We start from the raw sequence: 14507 nt of genomic DNA, 5'->3' as shown, positions 1-14507 counted from the left end.
CCATGAACAAGAGCTCATAAGGCACATGACAGAAGGTCAGGGGAAAGGGGAAAAGGGTGTTGGCCAAGAAGACTGAATCAGTAATTTAACTCTTACGGTCAAGTCACTAATGAGTAGCAGTAAAAAGATAAACTTTATTCTACCCCTGACAAGTAATTATAAAATCTGAATTACTATTATTCAAATAGTACTGTCAACATTAATGGCTTTGCTGCTTACATATTAGAAAAATTCCTAAGGACACATTTATATATGCTTTAAGTATATGGTCTAAAAAAACCAAATTTGAACCCTAGAGAGATTTTTAAATTTGAAGGTTTAAATATGTCATCTTAATTTTGCTGCAGTATTTTTATTCTACCATAAAGCTAGCCATGTATAAATGTGCCCCTAACCCAAAGTCCATCTCCTGATACTTAGAACGAATCAGTTTCTTTGGAACACATACTTGTGTCATTATGTAAATAATTCCACCTGTAAAACAGGAATAATAATAGATTATGTGAGGAGTACCTGGGTGGCTCTGTTGGTTAAGTATCTACCTTTGGCTCAGGGCATGATCTCAGGGTCCTGGGATTAAGCCCTGCATGGCGGGGGGGGGGGGGGGTCCCTGCTCAGCAGGAAGCTTGCTTCTCCCTCTCCCTCTGCATGTCGCTCCCCCTGCTTGTGCTCCATTAAATTAACACAAAATAAGTTATGTTAATTTAATGAGTTACTATAAAGCGCTTAGAATAGTGATGGATAAATGGTAAACACTCAACAAAAGCCAGACATTATTAGTACAATTATGAACCTGGGGCAGAATGACTTCTAAATTCTTACTTACTCATTCTAAAAGTAACATATTACTAGAACAATAATTGAAAATATAAATTAGTCCATGTACTTCCTATGCATTTTAACAGTGATTTTTAGATAAAAAACAAAGCGGCAAGTTAAAACAAAATGAGTAATGAATTAACTTTCACAAACAGAATAAGGTTTAGAAGAACTTTCTTTAAATATACTGAAATAAAAATTTATTCAAAAGCAATAAATTAACAGCTTCTATGAAGTATGAGCTACATGTAATAAACACAGTACCAAAAATCTCATTTTTCACCACATCAACATCTTCATTCACAAATTTTCTCCCTGGAATAATAAAAAAAAAGATTAGCTTTTGAAATATTATTAATTTAGCATTAATGTCCACTATAATAATCAGGAGCGTAACTGGAAGCAAGAGTGGGAAGTATTTACTCAATTAAGAAATATGAATCAGGGGTGCCTGGGTGGCTCAGTGGGTTAAAGCCTCTGCCTTCAGCTCAGGTCATGATCTCAGCGTCCTGGGATCGAGTTCCACACTGGGCTCTCTGCTCAGCGGGGAGCCTGCTTCCTCCTCTCTCTCTCTGCCTGCCTCTCTGCCTACTTGTGATCTCTCTCTCTGTCAAATAAATAAATAAAATCTTAAAAAAATAAATATGAATCAGAAAAAGTCAATAATGGACCACATTGAATATAAAAAGCAAGTAATTCTGGTTGGGGGGCAATGGGAGGGAGTGCAAAGTCAAACTAAATTGATATAAAAAAAACAGAAGACATAAATATTTAGACAGTGATGTCACACCATGGTTTGAGGGCACAATAAGGAAGATAGATGAAGGGCTACCTGAAAATAGTCAGTGATAAAGAAGAAAAGTAAGAGAAGGAAGGGAAATGACAAAGAAGAACCATGTGCACAAAGAAACAGCACAACATAGAGAAGTAGAGAAATATAGGAAAAAGGCCCGGGAGACTTTTTTCTTTTTTAAGAGGGAGAGAAAGAGAACAGGCGGAGATGTAGAGGGAGATGGTGGGGGAGAGAATTTCAAGCAGGCTCCACGCCCTGCATAGAACCTGACACAGGGCCTGATTTCACAACCCCAAGATCACGACTGAGCTGAAATCAAGAGCTGGACGTTCAACTCATGGAGCCACCCAGGTGCCCCGGGTCCAGGAGATTCTAAAAATATAGGTCAAATACTTTTGTCCTACTTAAGTCAGGGATTTGAAAATGTTACCATGTCCTTAGATATTACCTATAGTCTTTCTTTGCCTTGTTTCTTTCCAGCTCTGTTTTCAGTAGCTGACTTTCTCAGTTCTTATTTTTCATCTTATTGCATGGCATAGGGACCACATTTGTTAACTATTTCTCCTTTTTGGAAATAAGATGGATACAAATAATACTTCTTGTAACTTCCTAATAACCTGTGAATTAGCTAATCAATCAAATTCATAGCACAGTATTCCACCATTCAAATCTAAAACAGGAGTTTTTAACTTTATCTCTGAACTCCTTTGATTATGTGTTCAAAATTTTGTGCATGTGTAATTTTTTGTGACTTCTGAAGCTTTTGTCAGTGGCTTTATTGTTAATGGAACTGGAAACAGAGTTAACTGTTAGGAAAATCATTTGGGCTACAAAACAAATAAAAGAGCTAACACTTATTAAGCGCTTCTTACACAGTAATTTCTAGTTTTTTTTTCTGCTGTATCCGTGGACTTTAAAACTGCACAGTTGCTGGGGGCACACCGGTGGCTCAGTGGCTTAAGTGTCTGCCTTCAGCTCAGGTCATGATCCCGGGGGAATCGAGTCCCCATCGGGCTCTCTACTCAGCAGGCAATCTGCTTCTCCCTCTGCCCTCCCTTCCCACCCCCGTTCTCTCTCTCTCTCTCAAATAAAATCTTTAAAAAATATATAAAACTGCACACTCTGGGGCAGGGCTGGATTAAGCCCAATAATACCCTCAACACAGCCCAAAAATGATAGCCCCTCACCTGACCATTGCTTAAAATAAGGAGCTTAATGGTTCTTAACACAGATCAGTGCATGACTTAAATGCCAAATTGTTTTGCTCTCTAGAGAAGTGAAACTCACACCATAAATCAGAAACCAATGTAGTATCTTGAGGACGCCTTCAAACCAAACTTAAACCTGAGTCACTCACTATACCGAAGAAAAAGATACATTAACAGTGCACATTAAATTGCAACAAGGCAGATAAAGACAATTACAAAACAATCTACTACACTTAAGTGTGGTGGTGAAAGGGTTAAGAGCATTATAGCTAGAGTAACTGGTGCTCCCCTTCCCTTGGTGCCCTAAACTCAAGCTTATTTTCCTTAAAGGTTAATTCAGGGCTGTTCTGGAGTCTGCATAAGCAGACATGTAAAGAGGTGAACAGGTTAAGTAACTGGATAAAGGTCAGATACAATCCACCTTTAATCAGATAGATTATCTTTGTATCTGATTGACATATTTGGGTGGTTTCTTCATGACATCTCATTTAGATAATACTTTCCTTGGCTTAAAAAAGTTTTAACATTTCTGCTTTTAAATCAGAGACCAATGTAACATCATACTTTCATGTGGGTGAAATGAGCTAAGGACCAGACATGGCCTACAGATCAAGGTTCTACAACCCAATTTTATATGTCATTTTTTTTACATTTATTAATGCAATGTACATATAAATGACCATGAAGTTAGTTAGACAGTAAAATTATAGGAAGTCAAAGTTTCTTTCAATGGTAGCAGTCTTGGGTGCCTGGGTGGCTCAGTGGGTTAAGCCTCTGCCTTTGGCTCAGGTCATGATCCCAGAGTCCTGGGATCAAGCCCCAGAGCCCCACATCAGGCTCTCTTCTCCGCAGGGAGCCTGCTTCCCCCTCTCTCTCTTCCTGCCACTCTGCCTACTTGTGATCTCTCTATCTGTGTCAAATACATAAAGTCTTTTTAAAAACAATGGTAGCAGTCTTGCTCTGAATTTTCTCACCTTCCATTAAAGATAAAACACACCCCTAACCTATTAGGGCTAGTGGGGAAGGAGCCCCTACAGAGAAAGTATTAAGAAGAGGTCTTCAGTCACCTTTCCCTTAAGATTAAGGTTTAATACACAAGTAATGACGATCCAAAAGTTGAATAAAACTCACAGATAAGCATTTTTCAAGCATCAGTCCCAGCATGGGTCCCAAGGGTGTAGTGAATGGAGTTCTGAGCAAACCAAAGAACCAGTCCCTTCTATCAAAGATGAAACTAAGCCAACACAGATAATGCAGTTGAGAGTCATGAGCTGTGAGGCCCAGGTGAGATTAATGTTGAGTAGCAATTGTGGTTTAATACAATTAAAACTCAGAATATGACTAGCAATAAACAAAACTGTATGTGAACAGAATTTAACTTAGGCTGGATTTTCTAAAAAAAAAAAAAGGAGATAACATTTTGCATATTTTAATATGGCTCTGGGCTTCCATTATAACAGAATAGGTAATAGTGCCCACTACAATAGAAGAACCATTTGGTAACTATTAAGGTAATAACAGTACCAATCAATAAAGATTAAATGAGTCAATTTATGTAAAGCATTTATTTCTTTATTTTTAAAGATTTTATTCATTTATTTGAAAGAGAGAGGGAGAACATACAAGTGGGGAGAGGGGCAGAGAAAGAGGGAGAAGCAGACCCCTTACTGAATGGGGAGTCCAGTGCAGGGCTGGATCCCAGGACTCTAAGATCAGGACCTGAGCCGAAGTCAGACACCCAACTGAGCCACCCAGATGCCCCTATGTAAAGCATTTAAAATAGTGACTGGTGGGCGCCTGGGTGGCTCAGTGGGTTAAAGCCTCTGCCTTTGGCTTGGGTCATGGTCCTGGGCTCCAGGGATTGAGCCCCGCATCGGCCTCTCTGTTCCACAGGGGAGCCTGCCGCTCCACCCCCGGCCTGCCTCTCTGCTTACTTGTGATCTCTGCCTGTGAGATAAATAAATAAAATCTTTAAAAAAATAAAAAAAATAAAATAGTGGCTGGCAATAAAATCTTTAAAAATAAAATCTTTAAAACAGTGGCTGGTTTTTATGCCAGTACCATGCTGTCTTGGTGATCACAGCTTTGTAATAAAGCTTGAAATCAGGTAACGTGATGCCGCCAGCTTTATTTTTGTTTTTCAACATTTCCTTAGCGATTCGGGGTCTCTTCTGATTCCATACAAATTTTAGGATTATTTGCTCCAGCTCTTTGAAGAATGCTGGTGGAATTTTGATTGGAATGGCATTAAAAGTATAGATTGCTCTAGGCAGTATAGACATTTTAACAATGTTTATTCTTCCGATCCAAGAGCATGGAATGGTCTTCCATCTATTTGTGTCTTCTTCAATTTCTTTCATGAGTGTTCTGTAGTTCCTCAAGTACAGATCCTTTACCTCTTTGGTTAGGTTTATTCCCAGGTATCTTATGGTTCTTGGTGCTATAGTAAACAGACACATAGACCAGTGGAACAGAGTAGAGAGCCCAGATATGCACCCTCAACTCTATGGTCAATTAATCTTCGACAAAACAGGAAAAAATATACAGTGGAAAAAAGACAGTCTCTTCAATAAATGGTGCTGGGAAAACTGGACAGCTATATGTAGAAGAATGAAACTCAACCATTCTCTTACACCGTACACAAAGATCAACTCAAAATGGATAAAAGACCTCAACGTGAGACAGGAATCCATCAGAATCCTAGAGGAGAACATAGGCAGTAATCTCTTTGATATCAGCCACAGCAACTTCTTTCAAGATACGTCTCCAAAGGCAAAGGAAACAAAAGCGAAAATAAACTTCTGGGACTTCATCAAAATCAAAAGCTTCTGCACAGCAAAGGAAACAGTCAAAAAAACAAAGAGGCAACCCACGGAATGGGAGAAGATATTTGCAAATGACAGTACAGACAAAAGGTTGATATCCAGGATCTATAATGAACTCCTCAAACTCAAAACACACGAAACAGGCAAACACATCAAAAAATGGGCAGAAGATATGAACAGACAATTCTCCAATCAAGACATACAAATGGCTATCAGACACATGAAAAAATGCTCATCATCATTAGCCCTCAGGGAGATTCCAATTAAAACCACATTGAGATATCACCTTACACCAGTTAGAATGGCCAAAATTAACAAAACAGGAAACAACATGTGTTGGAGAGGATGTGGAGAAAGGGGAACCCTCTTACACTGTTGGTGGGAATGCAAGTTGGTGCAGCCTCTTTGGAGAACAGTGTGGAGATTCCTCAAGAAATTAAAAATAGAGCTTCCCTATGACCCTGCCATTGCACTCCTGGGTATTTACCCCAAAGACACAGATGTCGTGAAAAGAAGGGCCATCTGTACCCCAATGTTTATAGCAGCAATGGCCACGGTCGCCAAACTACGGAAAGAACCAAGATGCCCTTCAACGGATGAATGGATAAGGAAGATGTGGTCCATATACACTATGGAGTATTATGCCTCCATCAGAAAGGATGAATACCCAACTTTTGTAGCAACATGGACGGGACTGGAAGAGATTATGCTGAGTGAAATAAGTCAAGCAGAGAGAGTCAATTATCATATGGTTTCACTTATTTGTGGAGCATAACAAATAGCATGGAGGACAAGGGGCATTAGAGAGGAGAAGGGAATTTGGGTAAATTGGAAGGGGAGGTGAACCATGAGAGACTATGGACTCTGAAAAACAATCTGAGGGGTTTGAAGTGGCAGGGCGGGTGGGAGGTTGGGGTACCAGGTGGTGGGTATTATAGAGGGCACGGCTTGCATGGAGCACTGGGTATGGTGAAAAAATAATGAATAATGTTTTTCTGAAAATAAATAAATTGGAAAAAAAATTAAAAAAAAATAAAAGCAATATATCTTAAAAAAAAAAAAACAGTGGCTGGAATATAGTAAATGTAATGTATTATGATTACAATAGGTCACTGTACTAATCAAGTTTATCCTACATAAAATAAGTTCTATTTACCAGAAATAGACTGTTGCTCATCTAGGACTCTAAGACCATTGGAATAGAGTAGAAGTTCTCAAAGAAAGCAGTACTCCCCTCCCGGGGAACATTCTGAAAATTTGGTGGTAGTTCTTTTTGGTTGTCACTATGCTGGGGAGAGCCTGTTGCTGGTATATAACCAAGGACAAAAGATGCCAGATATATTTGCAGGGCCATTTCACCCAACAGAACTATCTGTCTGGAAATCCTACTAGACTTCCCTAGTCCTTTTATATTTTCTCATTTTCCAAGATAATTTTCACATACCTTTCCTGTTCTTAGTCCTCTAGAATCTTACTCTCCCACAGTTCCTAACGTTACTAAGAAAACCTTCACTAAGAAAATAAAGGCATGTGATAAAGAAATTGCTCCCTTCTCACCAAATCTACTCCATGTGTTTCTGTACCCATATATTGCACTTTCTTTCCCACTACATTACATGAACTGTCTCTTCTTTTATCAAAGGCCAGTTCTACTTCTCTGCTGTAATTTCTCTTTTAGCCTACCTTGAGAACTTTGTGCCTTCTATTCTCTGTCTTGAATTATCAGTTTCCCTATCTACCAGATCACTCTCACCAATCAAATGCTGTTTTATCTCTTATTCTAAAAAAACAAAACAAAACTCTCCCTTGACATTCCATCTCCCTCATTTCTTTACATCAAAAGAGTTGCCTGTTTTTGGTGTTTCCTTTTCTTCTTCTATTCTCTGCTGATCACACTCTAACCAGGCTGGCTTTATCCCGTTACTCTAAAGCCTTTCTCATAAATGTCACCAACAGCTTGCATAATGCCAAATATATCAATTATTAATCCTCACTTTATTTAGCAACATTTAATCTTTTCCGAAACATGTGCTATATTACATTTTCCTTATTTTTTCTATGTCTATGTTTAAATCTCAGCTTTATTGGATCTTCAAATTCTTGAGTGCTAAAAATAATTTAGCCTTACTAACTTAGGCTTAATTTGGGAGCTGCTTTTTCTACCTCCACTAATTCTCTGGACTAAATTTAGCATTATGGCTTTAACAACCATCTATATGCTGATACCTCAATTTATAACTTCAGCCTCATTAACCCAGTCATTTGTTTGTCATCTACACTTGGACATCTAATAGAAATCTCAAATTTAATATATCTAAAGTCAACCTTTTGAACTCTCCATGCTTCCAAATCTGCTCATCTCCTAGTATCCTCAACTGAGTGAAAGCTCAGTTACTCTTGCCAAAATCTCTGGAGTCTTCCTTAACAACTGTTTCACTCAAGACCTACATTAAATCCTGTTGGCTCTGTCTTCAAAATGTATCCTGAAATGGAACTATTCTCAACAATTCCACATCTGTCTCCTGCCTAACCCAAATCATCTCCTGCGGGGATATTACAAGTAGCCTCCTGGATAGTCTCTGCTCTTGCTCCTTTATCACCCATTTTTCCTAAAAGAGCCAGAATGATTCTTTAAAAACATAAATCAGATGAATGTCACTCCCCTAAGCAGGACCTTCCAATGGCTTCCCATCACACTTCAATTAAAATCCAAAGTTCTCACAGGAACGGTAACACCGCTGGAGCACCCCCACCCCCACCTTAAAACCCAACAACTAGCATCATCTCTTATCTCCTACTACTTTCCTTCTTGTTTATACCAAACCAGCAATACCTTCTAGCTGTTTTTTGCACCTATCAGGCAGGTCACCACCCGACGACTTCAGTACCTATTGTTCCCTTTCCTCCAATGCTCTTCCTTCAGATATTGGGATAGCTTACTTCTGACTTCCTACAAGACTCTGATCAAATGTCACCTTCTTGAGACATCTTCCCTGACCACCCTATCTAAAACAGTACCCCCCATCACATTGCATGCTCTTACATATTTCCACCTAGCATTGGAGCATATGTCTATTTATCTGTTTACTAATGATCTCCTCACTAAAACATAAACTCTGTTTGGACAGAGTCTTTGTCATTTCTGTTTATTTCTATAATTCTAGAGCCTGGTGTATAGTAGATACTCAATAAATAATGAAATGGCTGATTAAGTGATAAAAATAAATACAAACTTAGTTTTAAAGGCTATATGAAAACTAATTTTCAGGTATTATATATGATTTTATCAGGCATTATACACAATTGCCTAGTTTACCTCTTGAAATTTCATTTGAAAATCTTATTTAACAAGAATATTACTTAAACAGTGTTTTGCTTTTAAGTAGTAAATTAAGCCCTTTTCAATGTGGAAAAATGAAGGTCTTTGTCTTGGATCCAATCTAAAAATGCTTTAAAAACTTTTTAGTCCACCAGTGCTATTTTGATATGTTTGAAAATGAAAAAAATGAGCATTGGAAAAAGCTGGATTTCTCTGGAAGGGATTCTTTATTTCTGCATGCAAATTATAGATTAAATGCTTTTAAAAAAAATATTGAGGGGCACCTGGGTAGCTCAGGTGGTTAAGTGTCTGCCTTTGCCTCAGGTTATGATCTTGGAGTTTTGGGATCAAGCGCTACATCAGGCTTCCTACTCAGCCCAGAGTCACCTTGTCCCTCTGCCTCTGCCCACCACCCCCACTCCCACCCCCTCCTCTATCCCCTCCCCCCCTTCCCTCCCACCACCTGCCAGCTCCTGCATGCAGGTTCTCTCTTTCTCTCTCCTCTATCAAATAAATAAAATCTTAAATGTTGAGTGTAAGGTATGTGTAATAGGAACAGAATTGCCTATTTATGATATGCTCAAGGAATAACAGAAGTAGAAAAATCATGTCAATGAGATACTCTGCTACTGTGGAAGTCTATGAACAAAACAAAGGTCACCTTAATTTTTCACTAGAATGGTTGCCAGGAAGTCTAGAAACACAGTAAGTTTTGGAACTCCAAAAACATTTTCCAGTACAGCTGACCCTTGAATAACATGGGTTGACCTTTGATTAATAGGTTTCAACGGCACAGGTCCACTTATATACTAATTTTTTCAATAAATGTATTGGATTTTTTTTTGGAGATTTGCAGCAATTTGTAAAAATAGAAGACCCTCATAGCCTAGGACTACTGAAAAATTAAGAAAAATTTATGTCATAAGTGCATAAAATATACACAAATTTATTATAAAAAGTTAAATTTATCAAAATTTATACACACAGAGACTGTATATGGTGCCATCTGCAGTTGAAATGTAAACAAATGTAAAGATGCAGGATTAAATAACTGCATAAAAGTACATATAGTACTACTGTAGTAATCTTGTAGCCACCACCTGTTGTTATTGTGGCGAGCTCAAATGCTGTATTGCTTAAAACACTGTGTGATGTTAATCCCAGTTCGTCTCACCAGTAAAATTACGTATCGCAATAAAAAAGTGACCTCTTGCAGTTCTCACATATTTTTTTGGTGTTTAGTGCAGTACCATAAACTTCTGAAAAACATCAGGGGACCCATAGGAAGTGCTGCTGGTGATGTTGGAAGTGCTCCCAAGAAGCAGAGAAGAGTTGTGTCATTACAAGAAAAAACTGAATTGCTTGGTATGTACCATAGATTGAGGTGTGCAGCTGTGGTTGCCCATTTCGAGAAAAATGAATCCAGTGTAAGGACAATTGTAAAAAAAAAAAAAAAAAAAGGAAAATTTGTGAAGCCATCACTATAGATCAGTGGGCAGGTATGAAAACCTTGCACTTTTTATCTTGTGTTGAAAATGCAACTTTTATGAGAGTAGAAGAATGTTGTAAGAAAGGCATATGCCTATAAGACTCTAATACAATTCAAGAAAAAGCAAAGTCATTGTATGATAACTTAGAGCAAACGAAAGGTGAAGGGTCTAAAGTTGGAGAATTTAATGCCAACAGAGAATGGTTTGATAATTTTAGAAATGGGTTTGACCTAAAAAATATCAGGGTAGCCAAGCAGCATCAGCAGACAGCTCTAAAACACCATTAAAAAAATCACTGAGCAAATGGTGGAAGTTGGATTGGTATCATATAAAAAGAAATGCAAAAGAAAAAAAAAAGAAAAAAAATCACACAGAAATAGTTATGTATTTCCATAAAGCTACACCAAATGGACCTGCCTCTCCTGTCTCCCCTTCTACCTCCTACCCCTTCTGCCTCTGCCACCCTTCAGACAATAAGATCAACCCCTCCTCTTTCTCAGCTTACTCAGTGAGAAGACAAAGATGAAGACTTTTATGATAACCCACTTTCATTTAACAAATAATCACGCTGCATGGTTAATTAACTTACCTTTTGTATGTGTGTTTTCATGTGAAAACCTAGTAATGTATGACAAGAACTGTGAGACATTTCTGTGTCATCATCACCTAAGTACTGATTGTATAGAACATCAGGTGCAAGATTTGTATGGAAGTGGACAGACTATCCTTACATAGATTAAAGGTGAGTAATAGGTAATATAAACTTCATAATGTTTTTCCTTACCATTTTATAACTTCACTTTCAAAGAATAACACCATACAGTGTGCCCTTCTCTCTATTAAATGAAGAAGGTGCACAACAGCCCATCATCACAAGTAAGTGATTTTTAAGAAAATATAACACTGTTTCCAGTGCTGTATTATAAATATGACTAGAATATTGTTTGCCATAAAAATTTTACGATTCATCCATTAGTGTATAGGCTAAGCTACCATAAAGCATTCATATTGCTACTGCTTCCTTTTCAATGCATGAATTATTATACCTATAAATAAATATGAATTTATTTTTTACATTACCTTTTCATTTTTGATATCTAGTGTTAGTTATGTATATAACATCTACAGTGTTTTGTATAAGACAGTATTGATATATGTACTGACAAATGTAAACAAATGACTTATAAACTTCTAGGATCAATAATATCTGGTACTGTAAATGTACTTTCTCATATGATTTTCTTAACATTTTCTTTTCTCTAGCTTCTTTTATTATAAGAATACAGTATATAATACATATAACATACAAACCATGTGTTAAATTGACTGCTTAGCTTCCCAGTAAGGCTTCCCGTTAACAGGCTATTACTAGTTAAGTTTTGGGAAAAATCACTGTATGATGTGATTTAACACAATAAAAAAAAAATAAAAAAAGTTATATATGGATTTTCAGTTGCACTGGGGTGGGAGAGGGAGGCAGGGGGTCAGTACTCCTAACCCCTGCATTATTCAAGGGTCAACTTTATTCTAGAGTTCAAAATACTTTCCTAAAAGGAGGCAGACTTAGTTCTTTAATCAATCAAATTAATCAAAACCTTTCAATTAGCAATAATTGCACCTCGAATAAACCTCATTGGCTACGATAATCTTTAATCAAATATAGATTATATTTAATTAAATGTATAAGCTGTTTTAATCAAAGTTAATTTTCACGGCTAACTTTTCTTTCTTTATTTATTTTTAAAGATTTTATTTATTTATTTGACAGAGATCACAAGTAGGCAGAGAGGTAGGCAGAGAGAGAGGGGGAAGCACGCTCCCCGCTGAGCAGAGTCAACGCTAAATTTTCAAACCTACTTACAATGGATTTTTTTGAACTTTCAATATTTGCATATCACTTAATAGCATGCTTGATTGAAATATATGGATTTTCCTACAAATAACAAAATGATATTCACTGGAGACAAATTATTATAACTTCAAATGTATGACATTACATACCTGAGGTAAACCAGCACCTGTTTGCATAGAAGATTTTTTTAATAATCTCACTTCCTTGTTTATGTATCTTAGCATTCCACTGAGAGTACTGAAGTCATTACTCTCAGAACTATCATCTTCTGGGTCATATGTGAGAGGTTTAAATGAGTCTGACTGGGTATAAGTCAGATCCTTCTGGCTTTCTTCTAATGTTGCAGGCTGTTCGAACTGCATTTTTTTTAAGTCCTGTAGTAATTCTTCAGAAAGATCTTCATCACTACGTGTCTTGAAACTAAGGTCGCTGGCACTAATAGAGCGACGTAGCTTTCTATACTTGAAAAAAGCTGTGTGAGGATGTTTAGCAAGTTTTGGATCTTGAATGTCCGGCATAATTTCTGCTGCAGATGTAAGCAGGGATGGTAGAAACTTGAGGTCTTCTGCCCTTTCACGTCCAGAAATTTTGGCTTGTAATCTGGTTAATTCTGATTCCTATAGAAAAATAGGCACATAGTAGGTGTTCAGACATTTTTGTTAAATGAAAAAGTTACTTAGATGTCTTCTGGGAGTCCATGATTCTCTAAGTCAATCTTCTGCCCAGAACACATATTCCTTTTATAACAACCCATGAGACTTTTCCAAGCTCTGTTTAAACCCTTCATTTTGAGACAATTACATATGTTCACTTGAAATATGTTAAAACTATGCTAAGGAATTCCATGAAAACTCGATTTTCCTTATACCAATGTTTTTCAATTTTAAGTGCTAATGATAATAGTATCAATTTCTATTTAAGACTGAAATCTTACATCTAAAAATTTCTCTTCAAAAGTATAATGGTACACTATATTTTGCTAATCTAACATATATATATACACACACACACACACAAAACTACTCCCTTTAAAATTTCTAATAGGAAATAAATTTATGTTAACTATTATGCTTCACATGTCTTCATTACAAGAAAGCTTCATTATACCAGAAATTTTTCAAAGAAAAACCTTTCAATTAGCAATAATCGCACCTCGAATAAACCTCATTGGCTACGATACTGCCACTGCGCAAAGCTCAAAGAAAAACCTTTCAAAAAGTGATTTAGTAAGGACTGATTTATGAAATATTAAACTTATCATTTCTTTCTTTTTTTTTAGATTTCGTTTATTTGACAGAGAGATCACAAGAAGGCAGAGAAGCAGGCTCAGCAGAGAGCCTGATGCAGGGCTTGATTCCAGGACCCTGAGATCATGACCTGAGCCAAAGGCAGAGGCCCAGCCCACTGAGCCACCCAGGTGCCCCTAAACTTTTCATTTCTACTATTTTTTCCATGTCCTTCATTTGGATCCTCTGACCCAACTTTAGAATCCAAGAATGAGACTGTGAATACTGAAAAACCATAAAGCCTAAAAAAATGAAGAGGAGACGTAAGTTAATGTTTAGTAGTCTTCTGTTCAAATACATTTTCTGTTTCTTATAGGTATCCATAAAATATATATTTCTAAATTGGTCACTTTTAATCTGATAGTATCTCTTCTTTCTAAAAATACTCTGCTTACTAAAACTGTCATAACCACAGAATACATTACAAAATGAAAGTTTAACATGCTTATTTAAGTACTACTTTCTCTAGGTAAACATTATTTACAAGTGGCTAGAGTACCAACTTTTGTAGTAAATCTTGTATTTACATTCTGATAATCACAATTAATAAAGTAGCTACAGAGTTAACACATACAGGGTTCTGTGCAGTTGAAATATTTTTTAACTCTAGCCAGAGTTATCTAGCCATAATTGAGAATTGTGCTATCTTAGCTAAATCGAGTCCATGTAACTTTCAGCTTAACACTTAGCTTTTATAATGAAATATAGTGTAACTGAATACCTTAAACGTAATTCAGCTTATTAAGACTTGCAGAATTTCACTGTTGTGGTCACTATTATATAATAAAGCAATGCCTTTAGGGCTCTCAGAAAATGGTCTAAGCTTTGCCCTTACTCTGGTTAACCTCAAATGATAGGGTATTTGTGAGGGTATTACAGGAAGTAAGCTGGAAAGATCAGTTGTCTCAAACTCTG

At 37.0% G+C, this 14507-nt stretch overlaps 1 protein-coding gene and 1 pseudogene across 6 annotated transcripts in view; both read right to left on the bottom strand.

The window, feature by feature from the left end:
- Positions 1-1002: 1002 nt before the first annotated feature.
- CCDC18 (coiled-coil domain containing 18) overlaps positions 1003-14507 on the bottom strand; it is a 118461-nt gene continuing 104956 nt past the window's right edge. For all 6 annotated transcript variants that reach the window (XM_044238699.1, XM_044238702.1, XM_044238703.1 and 3 more), the window contains 2 exons: positions 12456-12923; positions 1003-1134 (listed from right to left, as the gene is read on the bottom strand). In XM_044238699.1, coding sequence (XP_044094634.1) covers positions 1120-1134; positions 12456-12923 — 483 coding nt within the window. In that variant the 3' untranslated portion in view covers positions 1003-1119. The remainder of the gene's footprint in view (positions 1135-12455; positions 12924-14507) is intronic.
- On the bottom strand, positions 13354-13503 carry LOC122901427 (annotated as a pseudogene).

Source organism: Neovison vison, chromosome 2 (genome assembly GCF_020171115.1).
Source record: "Neovison vison isolate M4711 chromosome 2, ASM_NN_V1, whole genome shotgun sequence".
Classification (NCBI taxonomy): domain Eukaryota; kingdom Metazoa; phylum Chordata; class Mammalia; order Carnivora; family Mustelidae; genus Neogale; species Neogale vison.
The sequence above is the reverse complement of the archived record's forward strand: the minus strand, read 5'-3'. Positions and strand labels throughout refer to the sequence as shown.